General features: G+C 38.3%; 1 protein-coding gene across 2 annotated transcripts in view; it reads right to left on the bottom strand.

The window, feature by feature from the left end:
* Positions 1-22,826, bottom strand: part of CDK14 (cyclin-dependent kinase 14) — a 255,308-nt gene that overhangs the window by 107,956 nt on the left and 124,526 nt on the right. For both annotated transcript variants that reach the window (XM_010573893.1, XM_010573966.1), the window contains one exon: positions 17,929-18,022. In XM_010573893.1, coding sequence (XP_010572195.1) covers positions 17,929-18,022 — 94 coding nt within the window. The remainder of the gene's footprint in view (positions 1-17,928; positions 18,023-22,826) is intronic.

The raw sequence follows: 22,826 nt of genomic DNA on the forward strand, positions 1-22,826 counted from the left end.
AATATCCAAAAGATAGAGACAGAAATGGAATTGCCTCAATAGCAGTCGTTTTTTCACATCAGGACCTTAGCAGTTCAGCTTCTGTAAGGGGACAATAAATCTATCAGTTTGTGTAATGCACTTACACGTTTGTTAGACTGAGGCCGAACACATTTTAACTTTTGGAAGGTTGTGAATGTTCCAGGGTTCCCAGCTGCAATGAAAAAGTCACCTCATATTTCGCTACAGAAACAATGTCTATCAGCTAAGATGGCAACAATGTATTTATTTGGATTCATGAAAAATAAAGACGATATACCTATTCATTGTGCTTGAGATTTTAAATATTGAAGCTTTACTTCATTAAATGAATGGCAAAAATTACATATAGTTCCTAAACCAGGAAACCACATAAATTCAAAGTTAAAAAACTGGAGTGAGGCTGTGTGATCAAGGCAGTCTCCTCCCATGTGGAAAACACTGAAAGCCTTGTTCAGAGCTTGAAAACTGTATTTTAGTAAAAATTATTTTTCTTACATAGGAAACTCTTTCCGTATTTTTTTCAGTCAACTGTCATCAAAACATCCCTTCGTTATTCCCACACAGGTAAGAAAGAAAATACCAGTGAAATAGAGATGCAACATATTAAGCATACAGAAAATGTAATGTAACTTCTGTGATTCCTCTTAAGCATTAAACAAGAGCCCACAAATCTTTATAGACAAAACCAGACTTTCAAATTCTTATATTTATGTATAAAACAGGTTGCATTTTTTGCTTCCTTATGTCCCTGTAAATGCCATCAAAGTAATAAAAACTTGCAGTGATGATACATGGTAAAAGGAAAAAGAAATACAGCAACCACCATTTTATATGCACAATGGTAATGTGCAGCAGAATATTGTGATCTGCATTCATTCAGGACATTAAATCAGAATTAAGGATTTAAGAGAAAACAAGGCTGGTTAGAAAACAAGCTGACTGGAGTATATCTTTTGAAAGTTAATTTGTGAATGATCTAATCATTGTCTTAAAAAAACCCCAAGGTATTAAACTCTTTCAAGAGCTCTAAGAAGCACCTGCTGCACAGACAATGAGTACAGGACACAACAGCAACAAAAAAAGAGAGAAGGCACCTCTTCACCAACCCCATAAGCTTGTTTCTGCTGTATGTAAAGGGATGCTGTTTTGTGGAAAAACAGAAGTTACTGAGGCTTATTCTCTAAGGTGAAAAAAGAAGCAGTAAGAACAGAATGAGGTTCACCTACAACAAAAGGCTGACTCTTTCAGGCATCAAGTGGAATATCGTCTTTCCACTATACATGGGTAATAAAACCACTTGCTTTGAGCATAAAGAGTGATTTGTGATGAAGCTGGCTTCAAAAACGTTTAGGTAATCTGCCAGTATGGATGAGGGAAGCAAAACATGAAATTACTATCAACATTCCCACAAAATTTTAACAACACACATTAATTTAAAAAAATCAAGTTCAACTAATATTTGTGCTTTAGCTCTGTCAAGGATGAAATATGAGGTATGTGAAACAGTAAAGGACCCAACTGTTCTTAACATCCTTTCCCCATAGAGGCAATATACAAAGAAGTCTCACCAGGAAACCTTTTTAACATGTGATTTTTCCAACTTTACTGTGTGTATATAAATGATATTTGAGCAGCTGCCTGCATCAAAAAGCTAAATTTATCCCAACACTTTTCCACACTGTTTGCGGCACAAGTTAAACAAACTCATCGTTCTCTTCATACCCATGGTAACCACTGCTATGCTTTTGAGGGACCCTGGCAGAGACACCACTGCAACTGTGCTAACATGAGGAAGACAACGGGGACTGGAGACTTCATAAACACATTTGTCTGCCTTCACAGAGCCAGGTTCTACCTACTCTCTCTGCACGAGCTGGGCGCAACAGCCGGGAGGAGGAGGAGAAGGAGGAACTTCACAGGCATCACCACAAACCCAGCACTGCAGACCATCAGGACAGGATTAAATGAAACCCCCAGTCTTACAACAAAGCACTACTGAGATCTGAAATGCCAGTTTCCTTAACTGCTCAGCCAGGGGAGAGTTTTGTTTATTCTGAAAAGGACATACTAAATGCATACTACACTTTGAATCACAGAAACAGCTCTGTCAATGAGATGACTTTTAGAAACTAATTCTGTCCATAATCCAATCTAAATTGGAGACAGAGCAAAACCAGAGTCATTTAATCTAAATGTCACAATGAGAAAAAAGCAAGTGTGAAACGACTTGTACTGGAGTGTAACATCCTCTTCCTACAGGTGTCACAACCCAGACTGGACACACCAGGGAGTCGTGTTTAATTCAAAATTCCCGCAGGCTAAGATGAAAGGACACCAAACTATCAGTTAAGGATTTTATTCATGACAGAAGCAAGATGAACTGGGGAGGCATGGTAGTAGGTGGCAGGGTTTCTCACAACAGGAATTGGCATAAGACTACTTCTGTAAACTGTGTAACCATATACATCGATACAGGGAATAAGGAGATCCCTCCTGTTGAGTCACGAGGTTCAGAGCAGACCCCCTTGCTTTCCAGACTCCTCCTCAGAGAAGGGTCTAGGGGTGGCTGGATCCACTCTTAGTCCCAGACTTGGTCAACGGTTTTATGTCTTAAAGGGATGAGGTGTAGGCATTGTGGAAAAGGAAAGAGAGAAGAAGACAGAGAGAGAAAAAGGAAGAGAGAAAGATTTCACCGCTCCTGGGTCCAGCGTTGGTCCAGTCAGCCGACGGTCCAGTCCCTGCGGGCTTGTGCAATTGGGGCTTCAGTTTGTGTCCTTTTATCATCCTTGCCCCTCCTTCAGGCGGGCACTCGAACTTATTAGGCTAATGAGCACTTTGTGAGCTTTTGGGCTTGGGGGTCATTTGTGGAGTAACTTCTCCTTCCTTGCAGACACAGCCACTGTTTGATCTTTGTATGAGAACAGCTTATCAGAACAGAGAGCTGCGCACCCTCCAGCACGCCCTCCCCCTCCTGTTGCTGATGTCTGAGCTGATGGGCTTTTCACCTTGGTTCCTTGCTGTGTAGGGTTTGTCTTTAAGCAGAACTTGCCCTACCACAAAGTTTGAGACATTAACTCTTTCAGTCTCTCGCAACAGGTAGTCAGCCCATCTCATCGTAACACCCTCTTTCAGTAACTTACAACTTTCATAAACAATGACATGGTGGAAGAAACTGGGTTTTTATTTAGTGATTCTTACTAAAACGTTTCTGTGAATGAGACAAATGCTAAAAATACTAAGAAAACAGGATTTGGCAAACTTATTTTGAAAACAGAGCGGCCTATGCTGTAGAGAGAGAATCTGAAATTGACAGCAAAAGGAAAAAAGGCAAACTCCTGACAGAGACTGCACTTTCCCGCAAACCAGTGCAACCATGGATCAATTTAGCCAAATTACAAGTTAATGAAAAAGCATAGTACATGCTAAAAGGAGACATTGTTCAGCTCCAAAGTGAAAAGAGGGCTCCTCTGTGAGGGATGGTCCATGCTCAAGCAGCTGAAGCAGCAGAACTGAGAACCTGTCCCTCCAGCTTTCCCAGCCACCTGTGCTGAGAAGTCTCCCTCCATCAGCAAACCACCCCATCATCAGAATAAAAAAATCCTGACATTAAACTAGACTTAAGTGTCTCTGATAGCTGCTTTGGAGCTGCAAAAACTATGAAACACCTCAACACGATGAAACTGATGCTTAGTAAGAATAGAATAGAATTTGAAAGCTTTTGTAGACCTCGAAGCCGTGAATCAGGGAAAGACTGGGAAGAAAATTCATGCAGAAGACTACAGCTGACCTCAACAGATTTCTCTCCCCTTCCTCCAAGGCAAGTTTGCTCTTCTGGCATTGCCAGAGCTTGTGAGCTCTCAAATAAGGTCACAGAGAGGGAATGATTTCACCAAGGAAGATCTTGGTGTTAATATATGTGACGAAGCAGCTGATGATGATTTCTGTGCTGGAAGGTCTCTTTCTTACCATTTGGGAACAGACAGAATGGTTTTCTTCTCTGCGAAGGAGAAGGAAGGCAGCAATTTTCTGTCAGAAGGACCCCCTGGCTCACAAGTCATGCTTGTTTACATATACTTTAAAATCTGCTCTGATTTACTCTGTAGAGAAAGGTATATACTCTGCATTTCAGATTTCCTATCCTGTTTGTTTGTAAAGCCTTTGGAATAACCCACCCAAACAGACAGTCTTCTCCTAAATATGCTCTTTAAAGATTTATTTCAAGTTTTTTTACTGACTTTTTTCTTTAAACCGAAAAAAGGGAGGGGAAAAAAAAAAAAGCCAAAAGCCTGTAGGAGGCTTTTATGAAATGTACTTCCACAAGCCCTGCTGTGCTGGCTCAGCAGCTGGCTCATTTGAATTCCAGGTATGGACTACACAGGGTTTTTTTGGAAACACTAGCTTATCGGAAAAGCAATGCTGCTTTTTGGATCATAAAGCTGGCTTTATGGTCTTTTTGAAGACCATAAAACTGGCTCAGTTAACACACATGAATTCCTACCGAGTGTTGCAGTGTCCAATCTCGTTGGCACAGGCAAAGCTACACCATTGCATCAGGATACTTAAGGGCTTAAAGGAGCCATTCAGCTGGAGAGCTTATTTAAATAATTAACAGACCAAATTTAGGCATTTTCTTATGAATCATCATAAAAACAGCAAGGAAGACATTTTAATTTAAAATAAAATTATGTTTCTTCACTACACCATTGTTTAACTACAACTATTAGAACAAACTATCACATTTGGGATCACTTCCATTGCTGATAAGAATCATGACCGCACTGGGACCTGACCTAATATTTTTCATAGAAACCAATTCATGTTTTCCCAGAGCAAAACCCCACTCCAAAGCAGTGAAGCACACTGTACTTCTCAGATACTGGAAACCCTTTGTCTCTGGCCTGCTGCCCAGTCACAACACATCAGAGGAACAAGTGTGCCTCGTTATGACACCACACCAGGACTCACCATTCCTTATGCACAAAGAACAGAATACACACAGCACAACAGAAGCTCATGACGTGCTGCTTACGTGAGAGAAACACATTTGCAGTGGAGAGGAAAGCTTTTGTACTAAGGCAGATAGATAGAATATTATAGCTGGGCTAACTGAGCTGCTGAATTCACCATCTGGGGGGAGAAAAAAAAAAAAGTACTAACATGAAAATTCTTTTTCCCACCTAAAAATCCTGGGGAGGTAACATATACCCAGACCTATATATTAAGCCTGGTGCTCAGCATCACAGAACAGCACGATACTAGAATCCGATCAGATCATCCAGAAGTTTGCCAACTCCTTACTTTGCCAACTAAGGTCTTGATCTTGTAATAATCTCAATTTTGAATAGATTCATGCAGCTACATGGAGCCTAGGGAAGCAGTGGGTACTTTGTCAAGTTTTTTTAAGCAACCATTTGTTCAATCTGCAGTAAATGAAGGCAGCCAGTCATGCTGCCATTTGAAGAATGTGCGGGTCCAGGTGTTACAATATTTCTGAAACAGCAAGGGCATTAATAATGAGCTCCAGTTGTGTTGGGTATATGTGGTGGATGTAAGAGCACTCTTCCTGGATGTCTAAATATCCTGCTGATTCCTACACCGAACCTTATCAGAATCCCCAAATGAAATCACTTTTTAAAATGTCTAACCTTATCGCTAAAAATCCATTTCAAGTGATTCATTTTCAAGTGTGCCTCCTACAACAAACCACAGCATGATGCTTGATGTATTCATTCCAAACCACAGTATTTTGCTGCTAAAAAACAAAGAGTTTTATACTTGTAACTATCCTTCTGAATCATAGGAACAGAACAAACAAGCAGAATAAAAAATGGAAGTCTCTAAGTAGTATAGAAATATTTTTTTTCCTAAAAATGGGGGAAATGTCAACCTACTTCTGATGGAGAGACACTGTCTATTAAAGCAGCCAAAACAATTTAAGTGGGGTCAGGGCAGAATCCCAGGGAGATACTCATTCTCATCCAGAAGACGGTAAGATCAATGGGGAGGCTGTGGCTGAACAGAACCCGTATCCTCCACTGCAGCATAGTGAGCTAGCCCACCTCACTCCACAGCACTTTGGAAGTTTCCATTGAATTCCTCACTAGAGCATCGACCCATTTTCCTGACACCTTCTTTACCCATTTCCTTGCAAGTCCAGGGATGGGTTCATTTCCCTGACACCACAAGGTACATGCCCAAACGTAGAGATCAGAAGTGGGTTTTGAAAGAGTGCGGAATGTTGAGATGCTCAAATTTTGTGAAAATTGGAAACTGTGCGATTTAACCATTTATTGCTCATTTAGCAGCTGTGGCTTTAACAATCAGCTGGCAGGTGGCCTAAGACTTTTCATTTTGCTTATTTAAATGAAGGTGGAAGCAGGTGTCACTCAACTGGAAGAGGCAGCTGCACTCCCAGCTTCAGTAAACCCATTTGTTTGCTTTGACATTAGTGCACTCAGTAACTTTGCCCGAGACTTCTGAGCTCTCAAAAACACCAGGCAGGAGGGATTAGGATGTAGTCATCTCCTGCCTCCATTTAAACTTGCTCGAAACCACATGCAGGGCAGCTGCAGTGGCAGTCCTTGCTCTTTGCAGCCTCGCTTTTGGGCAAAAGGGAACTACTTCCCTGGAGCTGCTGGAACCATTCCTCTCTACTCACTGGAGAAGGCAGCTGCGAGGACTGGGCAGGATTTGGAGAATATACCGCCTACAGCTCCAAAAGGAATTATGGGGGCTTGCACTAAACCAGTCAATGATGAAGTGTGAATGAATGAAGGCAAATCCTCAGAAGTTTGGAGCTGCTTAACACCTGCATATCACAGCCCACTCTTTTTCAGAAAAACAAAACAAAACAAAAAAACAAACCAGAGGGGGAAATGGATAAATAAATAAATAGGATATGCAAATACAGAAAATAAAATTTGCACAGACACATGACAAAGAGCTTCAGTACCACTAGTAGTCAATAATGATGGAGAGGAAGAGAAAGACTGGAGTTACAGTTTCTTATCCCCCACCTCCAATACATTAAGGTCCACAGAAATGCATAGCCTGAAATACTGAAAACACAAAGGCTGAAAAATGACAGGGGATCAGGTACAAGAAGAGTAAACTGACTATATTAATTCTTTAACATGAGCAATGCTGCTATTACAAGGCAAATCATAACATTTCAGAGGTAAATTTTAAAGATCTCACTGAATTAGTAGAAAGGGAGATGTTATACCAATGAAACAAGGGTAACTAACTATGCAAGTTACGAGAGAGAAAAATCAACCTCTCAATAGTGTAGGCACAGCTGATCTCTTGGACTATGTGAGGAACGCAGATGAGCAGCACGATGTTATCATCAAGCTAGTTAAAAGGCTGCAAAAGCAACAAAACCATGAAAGCATTAACAAGAATAAGATAATATAAAACAAAAGTGGTAGGAAGCTGCACTGAAAGTACATTTTACTGCAGGTAAATGAAGCCCAAAGAAGAGATAACTCTAGTAAGAATCAGATGTTTCACTATCCTTAGTTTTCAGCTACATTCACTGGTCTGATAAATTATTTTTTTTACGGAATAGGGTACTGCAGGGATTTAATGAAAAGCCCCATAAAACAAACAAAAGAGGATTTGCCCTGGCTACAGTTATTACCCTGCTTTGAACTGCTGAGCAGTTGATAAAGTGATATGATGCAGTGAGGTCAGCAGGACTCTTCCCTTTCCAAGAGAAAGAGCAATACTAGCACACTCTAATGAGCCACTCCAGCAGCATAGCAATGTTATTAACCAAATATCTCAGTCATCAGACCAAAGCAGACTATACCAAAATGCCTGCGATCTCCATCATCCAAATTATTAAGGACTCTTTTTAAATAATTAGAGCAATGTGTTGTATGGATGCACAGCAAGATGAGACAGGAAGGATAACTAATGGATTGACAAAATCCTTGGCTGTATTCCCTCTGATTTTACTGAAGGGCCAGTTCAGCGATACAAAGTTTATGCAACTTCTCTTTCTCTTATGAGAAAAGCGCAATTACCAGCTATTGTAAAACAATTACATTCGGGATACACAGGGGAAAAAAACACAAATAGAATAAGTTCTAAGATGAAAATAAGTTACAATGCAAGTAATTCCCTTTTGAAGAAGGGAAGTAACTGCAGAATATTTGTAAATAACTTCAAAAGGAGTTAAGCAAGAGTTGTTCTAAAAACATAGATCCCTCTTTGCAGCACAGGAAAGTTTAATCAAATTGGAAGTTTACAAGGTCAACTGATTTCTCACCCACCAAAAGATACAGAAATACAACCGTAAACTTTCAGAACAATAAGCAGATGCCTAAAAATTTCTCCTTTGGATGTAATCATCATCAGGGCAATCATATTTATGTGAGAAGATACCTATTGCACCATACTACACTCTCTGTTAAAAATTTACTTTATGCTGTTCTGCTCCATCACTGAGAGGTTTGAGAGTTTACACCACAGCCATTTGGATCATGTTGTGCCCCAAAAAAGCACCATGAAGAATGCTTATTATGTTCTCACAAAACATACTATTAGCACTCTTGGATGTACTCGGAAACAGACCTCAATTGCCAGAAATACTGCTACACAGTGATATACACGCACACTCTAAAGACAAATAGCAAACACAGGACATTTTTCTTCCTGTAACTGACAGCTAGAGAATCCAGTTTTGCTATGGCCTCCAAGTTATTTTAAATGGAGCACTCAGAAGACTGGCGAAGGAAGAACCAAAGCAACAAGAATGAAACATAGTATTGTATACCTCAAAACCTGCTCTATTTATTTCATACTCAAACAGTTGAGACTACCTACTACACTAAGATCCTAGACAGGTAATTCTCCCACTCACGATTCCTGTATGAGACCTCTTTTTTTGACACCTTCTTATGAAGTAGAATATATTCCATTTCTGTAGCCTTTTTCCTTTCCTTTTCCTACTTATTAATACTGATTTTGCCAGTGTTTTTCAAGGCAGTTTCAAACTAATGCTGCTTTTTTCCTGTTGGTTACCTTTCTCTTATAATAAAAAGACAGTAATAATAAGAAAACCCCTATTAGAATAAAAAAATTCAGGGGAGATGCATTCCTTCTGATTTTCTTTCCTCTGTGCAAGTCACATAAGCAACAGCAACACACAAATAGTGGATATACAGAAACTGTGTGACAGCATTTTTATATGAATAGTTAAAACTCAGATGAGATTATACAAAATTTTCAACATGTCAAATTAAATGCCTAAATTATTTAACCATAGCCATTTAATGAACTAGAAAAGCAGCTGTCCTTATCAAGGTGGATTAATGTTAGCTTTTGAAAACCTGAAACCTCTTGAAATCACTAAGCTTATCTGAAAATTTACATTTAGCTTATAGAAAGATACTGAGGATCAGTAGCTTGTGTAAATGGCAGTGATAGTTGAAGAAAATCTTATGGCAAGTGCTCAGCATCTTGCTAAATTAATACCTTGTCTAGGGCACTGATTCAGGAAACACAAACATGTATTGAAGTGTACCTTTATTCAAATTAGGCCTATTGCAAATGGTACCTCAGCCATATACATGGGCTGAAGGGGATGTTTCCCCCAGATACCATGACAGAAAAAGCTATATACTTTTACCAGTTCTTAGGAGGGCAGAAGAAATCAGCTATTATTCTTGAAGTCTTTTAAGAAACATGTACAGACAGGTCAGGGATATCCATCTTAGATTCTCATAACCTGTCTCTAAAATCATAATCTAAAACTGCCTCACATTGATTTTTAGACATTTTCAAGTTTAGGGATGCTTGAACTTGAGCTACTGATTCTAAACAACAATTTTGGCAATCAAGATGCTCTTCAGAAAACCCACTTTTGGCATGTGATGTGCAATTCAGACACAAGTAAAAGAGGAAAGGGAAAAGAGAAGATTCAAGCATATTAAACATTGTTCCTTTATTTACGAAACAGAAAGTGAAAGCAATATGACTATTTGATGTTTGATCATTTATTATCTCCCCTAGTAAATAAAGCCAGCATATCAGAGGAGGTTTGTGAATGGGCCTGTGCTTTTATGTGGCACAGTATTATCTTGCAGCATAAGTTTTTGGATAACAGACCAATGCTTTTGTTCAGAATGGGCTTCAGCCCCATTTGTAATATGCACAAATTGCTTGCAACTGCATTTCTGTTCAGTGTCACCTGCTGCCAAAATGTTTGCAATTACAGCTCCATAACACATGTGGAGACATATACAGAGAGAGATTTTACATGGGAAAAAAATCTATTTCTATTGTGTATGGGGCCAAGAAGGAAGGTGCCTGCAAAGATGTACACTAGTGTAAGTAAACAGAGCTGCACTGATTTACACCAGCTGAGTCTCAGCACCATTTTTTTCAATGTATTGCCTGTAACCACCCTCTTGAAGGCCAGAGGCGAGCCTGGAAAAGAAACAATGCTTCTTTATAATTATAGTCCATTTCTCATTCAGCAACTAAACATGGCAGATACTAAAGAAACATTCTGATTCCAAAGAAAGCCACAAAGCTGTTGTTTTCCACTGAACCATGTCTGAATGTGTTTTCTTTTTCTGATAGCCAATTACTATTCACGTTTTGCCCTACCAAGCTGATAATAAGCCAAGCTCTTGCAATCCCAGCCATGCTGAGGGTTTTGCTCAGAATTAGCCAGTTGGATGGAAACAGCTTCTTGCAAGCAGAAGATGACAACTATGTGCATCAGATTGTGTGCTAGGCTGACCTGACATCCCCCAAGCCCTTGAAAGTCAAGGATGGGGTTACACATGCATTTATTATTTCCTCTCCTCCTCTTCCCTTCTGCTACCACCTGGTAGTTCCCCTGGCAAGTGTCCATCATATATTGCTGGGTATTTTTATGACTTTAATACACGGATGAATGGGAGGTTACATGTCCCCTTTTCTAAAAGAAATGTTAACAGAGTACAAGATATAACTTTAATATTTTTTAAAGCCTCCTTTCCTGACTGTACACATATGCAATATTCCTCAAGAAAATTTCCTACATTTTTACAAGATTGCTATTTTTAAATCCTAGGCCTAGTTTGTTCACCCAGTACCATATGGGTTTAATGATACAAGGCAAAAAACAACACAGACTATGGCTACTCAGACAGGGTGAGGTCAGGAGTTCTTTATAAGAGGTAAATGCGAATTGGCATCAAATACCTTATGCTCTGTTATAAGGGAAAAAGACTACACGTGAAGTGATACAGAAGACAATATAGTGCAGAGAGCTAAAACTGAGCTGAAACTCCTTAAAAAGAACTCTTAAAAAACCCAAAATCCTTTACAAAGCATGAATACCTAAAAGATATACTTTGATTTTTAAAGACCATTTTAAAGGTTAATTCACCTCATACTTGCCTAGTTTAGAATTACTTTCATTTGAAGTTTAGCATAAGACACAAAGCCCAGAAAGGAACCTCATAAAAGTGGTATCAGTGCAAAACCTGCAGGCAGCTGCAGTAAAATACTGAATAAGTGCTAACAACTTCAAAGAGAAGACCCACAGGTAGAGAAGGCTGCAATTTATTTAATTAATTTCAGTGGTGCTGAAGAGAAGTGAAGTATTTTGCATATTGTTATATTAAAGCAAAGCAGAGGTAAATTCATTAGCAGGACATAATACATTGCACTTCTCTTTTTCTACTTACATGCTGTGTTACAGAAGGTAGAACTCAGCTGTCAGGTTTCTACTTAGAGTTTCAAAAAATCCCCTCATTTTCCTCATGAAGTCATTGGTGGGAGGAAAATGGAGAGAGATGAGGGAAAAACACAAGCTGTTTATAGAAAATTTTCCCCCTCTAAGCAAGAACTATCTATTTTACAAAGATGAAGACTTTTTCTCCAACCAGATTCATCAGCTGCAACATATAAGGAACCATAGATACCATGCCTACACAACGTAAAATTTCAGCTCAGGTTCAGCCTCACAAATGTATCTATTCCATCAGAGATGAACAAGCTGTATTTCAGGGCCAAAGTATTTACCAAGTGACAGAAAAACATGTATTGAATAATGAAACAGGAATAAAAGACCAATAAAGTTGACTAAACACCTCATTATACAGGTGAACTTCAAAACCCAATAGTTAAAAGTACTCCTCCCTTGGGTTTAGCATTGCTAGCTTCCCAAAAGACGCTATTAACACAATATACCAGAAAGCACGGTTCCTTTGGGTCCGTCATAAGCTTAAATGAAAGCGAGGCCTATTAAAATGTATTATTTCAGGCTTTAGAGGTCGTCAGTGATATAAAGCAAACCTTCAGATACAGAACCACAGGGAGAAAGCTCCACAGCTTCACAAATGCCTGTTAACATTAGAGTCGTGGAGAAAACACTACCAGCCTGCATTAGATGATACAAGATGCTTCAGGTGTGTAGTTATATATTTACATGTATATATATATAAAAAAGAAAAAATATTACTAACCATTTAAATGTTCAATAACAGAGGTAACACTTCCATTCCCATTTAAAAGGAAAATGCCATTTTTCACAGCTATCTGAAAACACAAACTCTTGCGAGTCTTTGCTGTACAGCTCCATGCAGAGAGCTAGCGTTTCTGGCGTCGCCCTTTGGCATACCAGGCTCAACAAATGGATATTGTTCTCTTTTAATTACTTTTTAATACTATGCCTTATGGCACCCAACAGAGCAATAGCATCCAGTACCAGAGAGGAGTCCTTAGGTTTTTGCGATACGCGTGTCAGGAAAGACAGAAGCTTCTGGCTGTAAACTCCCACTCCCACTGTGCCACGTTACCTGCAGCGTGAGGCTCCTGTGGTGCCCACACACCCCACAACCATGTTTGCAGAGTGAATGCCCATTTACAGATAAAACAGCATTTAAATGCTGTTGTCCTGCCTGTGCAGAGATCTACAAAGTACCAGGAGAACTCTTTGCACATTATTCTTGCAGGGAAATGTAATTTTCAGTGTAGTTAGCACCAAGACTAAAGTTCAGCCAATGCACAGATTATTCCCTTATCAGGAAGGCTTTGGAGCCTGGGAGGAAAATTCACTTTGATCTATAGTGTCTCTCAGAAACTTCATGTAAAGTGGAAAAGACAGAAATACCTTCCCACCTAAAAAATTCTCTCCAGAAGAAAAATTAAGCTAGAACAGAAAATTCAACTCTGATCTGGTCTGAATCTGTTAGGAACAGCAAGTATAAAAGCACAACCCTGAATCAAAATCAGAGCTGTAACCAAGTTGGTACCTCCATTGTGGCTCAGGGTAAGGCATGCACAGGCAAACTGCAGGCTTCTCGGTGTCATCGGCTTTAACACTCAACTAATTCATGCTGATCATCACCAGATCCAAGGAGCTGTCAATTGTCCCCGGTACAGGGCTAGCTTGAAGGCATTTGGTGCAGCTTCTACTTCTAGACATAACTAAAGCTTATTTACAATGGCAGGTTCTCCTTGATACAGAAAACCTCAAAGTTTGCATCTAGAGAAATGTATGCTAACAAATGATCAATAGGAATAAACTACTCATAAAGATCTCAGCTACTCCATAATGGAAGCCAAATGGTATTTCCCAATTTTGTGTAGTTTTATTTTGATTCAACAGATTGCATCACATATTTTTCCTGTTCCCATGGTTTGTTTTTGTCCTGGGTTCAGCTGGGATAGGGCTAATTTTCACAAGAAGCTGGGAGGGGACACAGCCAGGATCACTGACCCAAGCTAGCCCAGGGGATATTCGATACCACTCTGATGTAACGTGCAGCATATAAACTGGGGGAGCTTGCCAGGGAGGAGGGATGGTGGCTCGGGAACACGCTGAGCATCGGGTTCCAGGTGGTGAGCAATTGCATTGTGCATCACTCACTTTATATATTCTTTTATTAGTATTATTGTTATTATTATTTCTTCTCTCTTTGTGTTGTCCTATTAAACTGTCCTTATCTCAACCCACGAGGTTTTACGTTTTTCTTCCTATTCTCCTCCCCATCCCACCAGGGCGGTGGGGAAGAGTGAGCGAGCGACCGTGTGATGCTTAGTTGCTGGCTGGGCTTAAACCACGACTGTTGAATGTGTACTTGATTGAAGCTTCATCCTGCCTTGTGCACAGGTTACAAGACTGAATAGAAATGCTGAGACCACTGTATCAGATTATTGGTCCATCAGACCTAGCACCTTGCAACCAAGCCTCAAGCTGCTTTTCTTGGAGAACGGCACAACAGTTTGCTGGATCTTCTCAGTTGTGCTGGAAATGATGATGACACAACACTAGTTTGACACTTCGAGGCAAAAGACTTGTTAGCTCTTACAGGCTGCAATTACACCTTTCTCTCTTATTTTCTATGATGCAGTTCTATCCAGAAAGCAGCCTCAGTTCCAATACATAGGAAAAAAGTAGGAGTAAAGATGTAATAGTATACCGATTAAACCAAATCACCTCTGCATTAAGACATTTTATTCACTGTTAAACCTCTTTGAAAAAGAAACCTACTTATATGTGTGATTTCCATTTTCCTTGGTAAGTATAGGTTTTTTAAAAGAGCTTATTCACACTTTTAAGTATAGGTGGGAAAAAGAATTCATATTATCAGATCCAAAGTGTGACAATAACAACTTGCAGCTTGCTCACTGATCAACATCTCTAAGTGCTGGTCCAATTCTGAGAACAGATTCTGATTTATAAACCCTTGCTGTTTTATTGAGGCCTATCACAGTAATGGAACCTGAGAATGCTTATTATAAACAGCTGCTGTAATAGAAATAAAGAATCAGTGTATCTTACCATTTAAAAACCCACAAATGTTTAAAACAATAGAAGTCAGGAAACACAAGCTTAAAGGGAAAAGGTCCTAAAGAAACCTGAAAGATCAATCTCTGTTCTTAATCTGTTATATACAATCACTTAATTAAACCATTATTAAACATAAATAAACATCAGTCATAATGAGGAGGAAACATATGTGGTGTGGTGGGTTGCATTGACGCTTGCTATGTAGATATGTGAAGAATGCCAATGGTAGAGATATGCAAAAGCATTTAGAGAAAAGCATTTAGAGAATTAGCCTTCCACTTGATAATCACTGAAACAGCATACATACAATGTATTTTAATTTCATTTACATAATAATGGGAAATTATACGACAGGAGATCAAACAGCCATTTACGAATTTTAAACTGTTATTCACATTGAATTTTCTTCACTTTCCCTGACTACTATTTTTAGCATTTTGTGACTTTCCTACTACGATGTAACTGACTCCCTAAAAGCTTCAAGCTGCAACCTGGACTCTTACGTGCTATGGACATGTAGCTATGACTAACAACAATGGCAACAGATATGACACAGATTAATACACCTTTTGTTGGAAGTTGTGTATTTTAGAAGAGGACTACAGAACAAAAGGATTAGTGTGAAGGTGGACTGTATCTTACACCATTTTCAGAAGACTACCGTTTGTTACAAGAAACCCATCATTGTTGGATGTTGAAAATGTGAACTATGGGAAGACTTTGTGGAAAAGTCTTTTATTAGTTGATCTGTTTCTTTCACAGCTGCATAAGTGCTCGCTGTGTGGGAGTTAATTGTATTAGTTATCTGGTGTAACAACCTGATTAATTTTGTACTTCAGCTCTATTAACTACCACACTATACATGATTCACTGGAGAATGAATGAATTTAATCCTTCTGTTCAAATATAAAACCAAACAAGAATAATCCTTTGTTTTATAACTTTTAAATAGATAACTTAAATTCTTAATGATGCTTAGAGTACATTAGGAAGGCACTCACTGAAACTATTTAGCTAAGGGTAACTAGATACTTCCATTAGCAAGCCTAATTAATTGGGATTTAAAAATTAACTCTGATTTACAAAGGACCATAAAACTACCCAGTGCAAAATTTTATCTTTTTATTTGAAGGTTTGTAAAAGATCAAATTAAAGAAACAGTATCAATAAATTATCCCCTGTTATTTCAACACTGTTCTCAGTATTTGCAGCTGCAGTTTTAAAACATAATTTAAAAAAATTGTCAGGCCTCAAAAGTCATCCTGGGGTATATTTATCTTGGCATTTTAACAGATAAATAACTGTGAGGATAGGGAAGAGAAAAGAAAAAGGGAATATACAAAAGGTTTAAAAAAGGCATATAGAAATAGGTTTATATGATATACCTATCACTATCACTTTTTGCGCTATATCATACGATCTCATATGATATAGTGCAAAAAAGGCCCTGTTAAAGGAAGCACTGATTTCTGCTGTTAGAAGACTACTTAATTTGCATAGCAAAAACACTTACTAAGATTTTACCACAATAAAATGAGATGAAGCCCCAAAGAGGAGCTTATTGTTTTCAAAATTTCATGTTCCATAAATAAGGAGGAAATTTCATCCCAATAAATAAGAAGCATAATAATTTAAGAGAGCAGAAAACTGGCCCAGAAGTTGCTAGCTTAAAATACACAAGTTGGCAAACAAATGAAGCAATTAGACATGTCACAGGAACTGCTCAGAACTGCTGCTCCTTGTGTAGATTGCAGCACAGCTATTTTTCCACTGCACAGAATTTTCAGGGTTATTAGCCAAACGGGCAGAATAACAAAATATTTTACAGAAAATGAGATATTTTAATTTCACAATCAAATAAGGTCTTGGTTTAGAGAGAGATTTTTTTCTGAGTCATTCCTAAAAGCAGTTGCTAAATTCCCTAATTTCCCAACAAAAGAGATATAGTACAAGCAAGTCTGAGTAAAACGAAGAATGTAAATTATGAACACTTCATGAAAGACTTACTTTCCCTCCCCATGGGCCAAAAAAGAATCCCAAATAAATCTTCTGCATTTGAAATAAATGGCTACTAATAAAATAACCTTTAAAAGCAAAGGTATGCTCATGCTTCCCTTCTAAATTTGTGGTCAGAAGCAAAACAGAGATTGCCAGGTTGAGGGAAGAAGCTGCTCTTGTGATACTTTCCCTGATGGCCACCCCACAGTACCAGGAGCCACTTTGGCTAGTATCTGGGTGAGCAGTGGCTTTCCTGAATAAACCCACTCCACAACAGCACAGTTCCCAGCAGACATCGGAGTAAATCAAACCCTTTATCAGGGAGTCAAGAAAAGTTGTTCCTGAGCCTTTTGAAAGGGAACTGCCAAACCCAGAGCACAATGAGAGAAAGAGCAAGTTAAAAAAACCAAAGCAAAACAAAACACCCCCCCCAAAACAAAACAACAAACCGACAAAAAAAAAAACTAGACCAAAAAAACCCCACAAACACCATAAACCTGGGAAAAAAAAAGTATAAATGGTGGTTTGTGCTCGATACAAACTACCTCTTCTTTCACTCCTAATGTGGGTGTCAGTGCCTATGAGCTACCTATATACATTGTGAAGGGCCCAACCAGGCTGCAGAAGCAGTAGTAAAGGACTCCTGTTGAGCTTGACTACAGGCATGATTTCTGATTTCCCATTCTGTTTCTCACCTTATTTCCTATCTTACTTTTCCTTTATATGTGTCTCACAAAAAGTACTTGCCATTGATGCTACAATATTAGCATAATATTAATAAAGCACCAACCAGAGTCATTGTTTTTGATCACTTGCGAAGTGAGGATTACAAAGTGGCTGGATTTCCATTGCCTTACATTTGGAAAGCTTTTTTCCACAATAAAAACCTTTCTGTAGATTATTTGAAAAATATTAATTGAAAAAGTTAGGATCTGAACTTATTACACAGTCTTCAAGAATATATCAAGTAAACTGTATCTAGCTTGTAGACTAGGCTTCTGATCCTTGGCTCTATCAGTAATTTAATTCCTGACACAAGAAATATGGGAACATTTATCAATCAATCCTTTGTTGTCATAGGCACATCACTTCAGCAATAAAGAACTCACCAGAAATATCCTTTCAAGTTGATCTTGAATGTCTTTCATTCCTGGAAAAGCAGCGACTCCTTGAATCATTTCTACAAAGATACAACCCACTCCCCTACAGAAGAAAAAAAAAAAAAGAAAGAAAGTATGCAATGTTAGAAAGATTTCTTACAGATCAAATGGCCAGCAACAATGCTTTTGTATCCATTACCAGTATTTAAATAATACTTATTTATTTTTTAAAATCAATGCCAGGCTGAAGGACAAGCATGTGCATTTACTAAAACCAATGTATACATATGAATACTTCTCAGGTGTTTGAAGGCAAGTGTAGAGGTAGCAGGAATATAGGTGGTAGCTGTTGAGACCAATAAAGGCAGAGCAGCTGCTTTCTGTATGACTGCTTCCCGAGCAGCATACTCATGCTCCCAAATAAATTCTGGGGATGTGGGAATGGCAGTGAGAGAGCACCCTGGGGAGAAGCTGAACGGGGACAGGACTACGGCATAGAGGCACACTGGGAGGGCTTGGCATTGGGAGGAGAATCTGGAAAAAGATGAGCAAAAAGGAAAAGAGCATGTGGCTGCTCACAACCACTGAACTAAGCTACTGCCCAAACACAGATAACTTCTGGGATGGGCTTGCTTGGGCTTTCTTCTCCCCTCTTCCAGCATAAAAGAAGGAAGCTCAAAGCCCATAGCTCTGGGGCGATGCTGACCGCATCCCGCAGAAGCTCTGGCTGAGAGGTGCTGCAATGGGCTGAGCAGCCACGGGCTCCCTCCTCTCCCTGCTGCAACAGCCACCTCATTAGAGCTCCTGTCCCCGGTCTCACAAAAGGTACTTCTCATAAGTCCCCCTCATCCCACTCGACTCAGTTAAGCCACTGGTAGAAGTACTGGGAAATCAGAGGGAAAAGGTAGCACAAAGAACGGATTCTCAAAGTTGAGAAAAGTTTCTGTGACTCTTTAACTCGAATTTCACATAACCTGTGTACTTTCTGCCTCCGAAAAGCAAAACAAATTACAAACTTGCATTTGCATCTTTTCTGGATGAAGAGAGCTCAAGAGCTGCTTGTTCCCTCAGCAAAAATAATTTTAAGATAAAACATCCCCCTTGGCTACCAATAGGATGCAGAATTTGATTATGTATTTCAGCTTGTTCAATTATACTTTTCTACATAAATTTTTCTACAACTTTCATGTGCAAACACCTACGTAGGCTGTATAATCATGTCTGTGTACGTAACCACACAAGAAAAAACCTTCACCCAAAACAAATGCCAACTCAATAACACAAAACATATATCAAAATGAACCAAGAATTTGCAAAACTAACTACGGTACCACCTCTCCCTGAAACTGTGAGTTGTGTTTCTGTGTCAGAAAATCCTAGCAATAACCTCTAATTTAACTTTGGTTTTAGAAGTAAATTATTTGGAACATAGTAATTACATACCTTTTCATTGCTTATGCATCATGATGATGCATTCAGAAAGCAGCATTTAATTTTAGGGATATGTGTGCATATATTGGTGAGGAAGTGGTTCTAGAATAAAATAACTTAACGAAAATAGATTGCGTATTTTCATTAAGGCTGGGGCTGGGTACTTAAAGATACCAATTAACTAAGATTATCGGCAGACAACCCATGCTTTACTCATGTCTGAAAGTTTTGATCACTACTGAATAATGAAATAATTTTACGTTCCAGGACAATGAGAGTTAATAGTAAAATTTCTTGAAGAAGAAAATTAAACATACATCACTATTTTCTAATTCTATGTCCCAAAGCATAGATATATTAAGCAAAGTTTTCCTTAGGCATTGAAAAGTGGAGGAAAACTTTGGAAAGCACCGTTCTGGTCAAATTTTAGAATAATTCAGGTGTTTATAAAAGATAGGTTAAAATTTATGTTCCATATGCTTCTGCTGATTACCAAATGAACTGAATTGATTAAAGTGCCATTCATCATTTAGTCTGGTTAGTGCTTCATTAGGCATAGATAGGCGCAATATATCTTAGTCAAATACTTATAAAAAGTATCAGGATCTCAGGCAAGCAAAAATTCAAGATTTCAGTCAGAAGACATACTCAAGATGAGAAATAAAACAATTGAATTTAGAATAAAGAAAAGAGAATTAGAGTTCTATTCTTGCAACCAGAAAACATGCAATTGATTAAACCAGTGTATCATTTGAGGGCATGTACTGCTATCCGCAGAGAAACTTCAGCTAGCTGTTTGAACAGAAATGCTATAAAGGCAACGGGAAGATTTTGCCATATTTTATATTGTTTCACATAATCTATTTAAAAATGTTTCCACTTTTAGCAGGTCTGACACAAATATGAGCCAAAAATGAAGTAAAAACTAAAGACAACGCTACTGAAGAGAAATTTCCTGCTTGGAAAGAAGAATCCTATTACGTGTCTTGGATTCTTGTGTAACCTAGTACTCCATTTAGTCACAAGCTGAAATGAGAGTGAAAGAGTACTGGAGTTAAATAAAAAACTAATACAAAAATAAAAATGTTATTAAAATAATGAGGAAAGAAACATAAACAACCTTCAAGGTTTGAGCTGGAGGACTGCTGTTCTCTTTGGCCCACTTGAAAATCAAGCTTATGCTTGGTTTCAAAGGTTATGGTGTTCAGCACATTGAAGAATAAGTCCAGAGAAAGAGAAGATTAAATGATACTTTAAAAAAAAAAAAAAAGAAAATAACTATTAAAAAAAAAAGTATGACATTGAACTGATAGGAAATACCAGAAAGCCATAATAGCACATAAAGGCTTCAAGATGGCTGGATGGTACTTTAGATGTCTTACTGGTATTAGTGAATTTTAGGCTCACAGCAAGTAGAAATTGAGTATATAACAGGATCCCTGAATCACAAACCAGAAGTGCACACACATTGAACATGAAAAGAAATGAAACCTCTACAAGGCCTTGAAATTTATAGTCTTGTTTCTGTAGACCTCACAAACTATTAAACATGTTAGAGAGATTTTTAAGCAAAGCAAAAGTTATTTTTGTGCCAGAAGAACTGGTTTGTAAGGAAAAACTAAGAGAACAATGTCATTCTTGGCTACAAGAAAACACAAGGGACAGGGAGAACGTGATGACTCTGTATTTAAAATTATGCAAAATGAAGAACAGGGAAAAACTGATTAGGATTTTAATGGTTCCCAGAACTGTAGGTAGATCCAAAATAGTGTAACTAGAAATAGCAGAATGCCTTTAGGAAATAAAAATTTTAGGGTAAGTGTTAGAGAAATACACTTAACGATTGTGCTATACCCCAGCCTCCCAATGGACTTGAAACTCCACAGTTAACGGTTGTGTAAAATTAGACAAGCTGAAACACTTAAGAATATTCTTCAGCAAACAGACTTGCATTAACAGTAGGGTGGATAAGATGATCTCACAGATCACTCCCATCTCTAGTTTCTATGATGCAAAGATTAAGCCTTGAAATATGAAATACAACAAATTAACTTGGCTTTAATGTGCATGCACCTCAAACAGTATGTTATTTATGTATAATTTGTGCACACTCAGCATACAATGACATTTTCAGGCAGCACTAGAAGTAATTTGTGACAGAAAAACATTAGCCTAACATATTTTAGTGTATTCAATTCCGATTTTCCTAGTCTCTTTATAGGACTTCTGATTTTGAATAAATAAGCCAAGTGCTGTATCTTTGTTCAGAGATCTTTCCAATGAAATGGCATAGGATAACCTTGCAAAGTAAAAGTGACAGCCATTTAATGTTGAAATGGGTGGCTTACCCTCTGATGACAAAAAGCATGACTAAACCTATTGATGTATTGATGAGACCATATGTGGCCATACCAACTCATATTGCTCTTCTATTGTTCAGCCTAATTTCCTGGGACTCTGGCTGTCACCATACAGCCTTATATGGAGTAAGAGTTAATAGCACAGCTAAATGAGTTACTTTTGCATTTGAACTGACATAGTAAATGAGCATGTAAAAATGAAGTCGGATGTCTCAGGAAACTGCTTTTCTTTTCCTGCACAGCTTTTATAATTCAAGAGGGTATTCCCTTAAAATTAACTTGCTTACTGGTGGGTTGGTTTTATATTTTTTGTTCAAGAATTCACATCCCTGCCTCCATGTAACAAAGATCCTTATTGTGACAAGAAGAATCTCCAGCCTGTCTGTCCTTGAATACTGTAAAAAAAAACCCCAAAACCCAACAAATAAAAACATAAAAGCTTTGGTGAGGCATAATCTATAAAAGACTATTAAGGTTGTTTCCTTCAGTTAATATTCCGATTTTTCTTGATGGATCCCTAAGAGACTACAGAGACACACTGAAATGAGGAGTTGTTTCCAAACCAAGTTCTAGTTTATACTTAAATCACAACTATAGAAAGCCTATATGCTTACTATATACGTTTTAAACTGTTGAACTTTCTGCCCTGAACAGATCTGCTTTCTAGCAGGCTCAGTGCAGGTGATAATATTCAGAATGTTCTTCATAGTGAAGACCTGTGCTGGGTCTTCATGTAAGATTTCTGTCTGGTCATGAAGCCTGTTTTCAGTGTGCAGGATTTGGCTTCAGAGGGGGAAGGCATTTTATGAAAACAAAGTAAGTGCTTCCAGCAGTCTTCCTGGTGAGACTTCTGAAATTCAAAGGAACAGTAGAGTTTTCATTCAAGTTTCCCAAACTACATGCTGTTTGTACTGTTAAATATATCAGAATTTAAAAACAAAACAAAACAAAACCCCACATATACACCACTCAAAACCCAACTACTTGTCTTTTTATGGATTTGTCACCAAGAGGTAATACTGGAACCTCTACCATAAAATCCACTAGTAATATGCAACAAGTTGGAAGGGCACAAAGATTTTTATCTTGTCTGATTTATTCAGAAGAAAAGTCACG

The sequence above is a fragment of the Haliaeetus leucocephalus genome, unplaced genomic scaffold (assembly GCF_000737465.1).
Source record: "Haliaeetus leucocephalus isolate CR32 unplaced genomic scaffold, Haliaeetus_leucocephalus-4.0 Scaffold0, whole genome shotgun sequence".
Classification (NCBI taxonomy): domain Eukaryota; kingdom Metazoa; phylum Chordata; class Aves; order Accipitriformes; family Accipitridae; genus Haliaeetus; species Haliaeetus leucocephalus.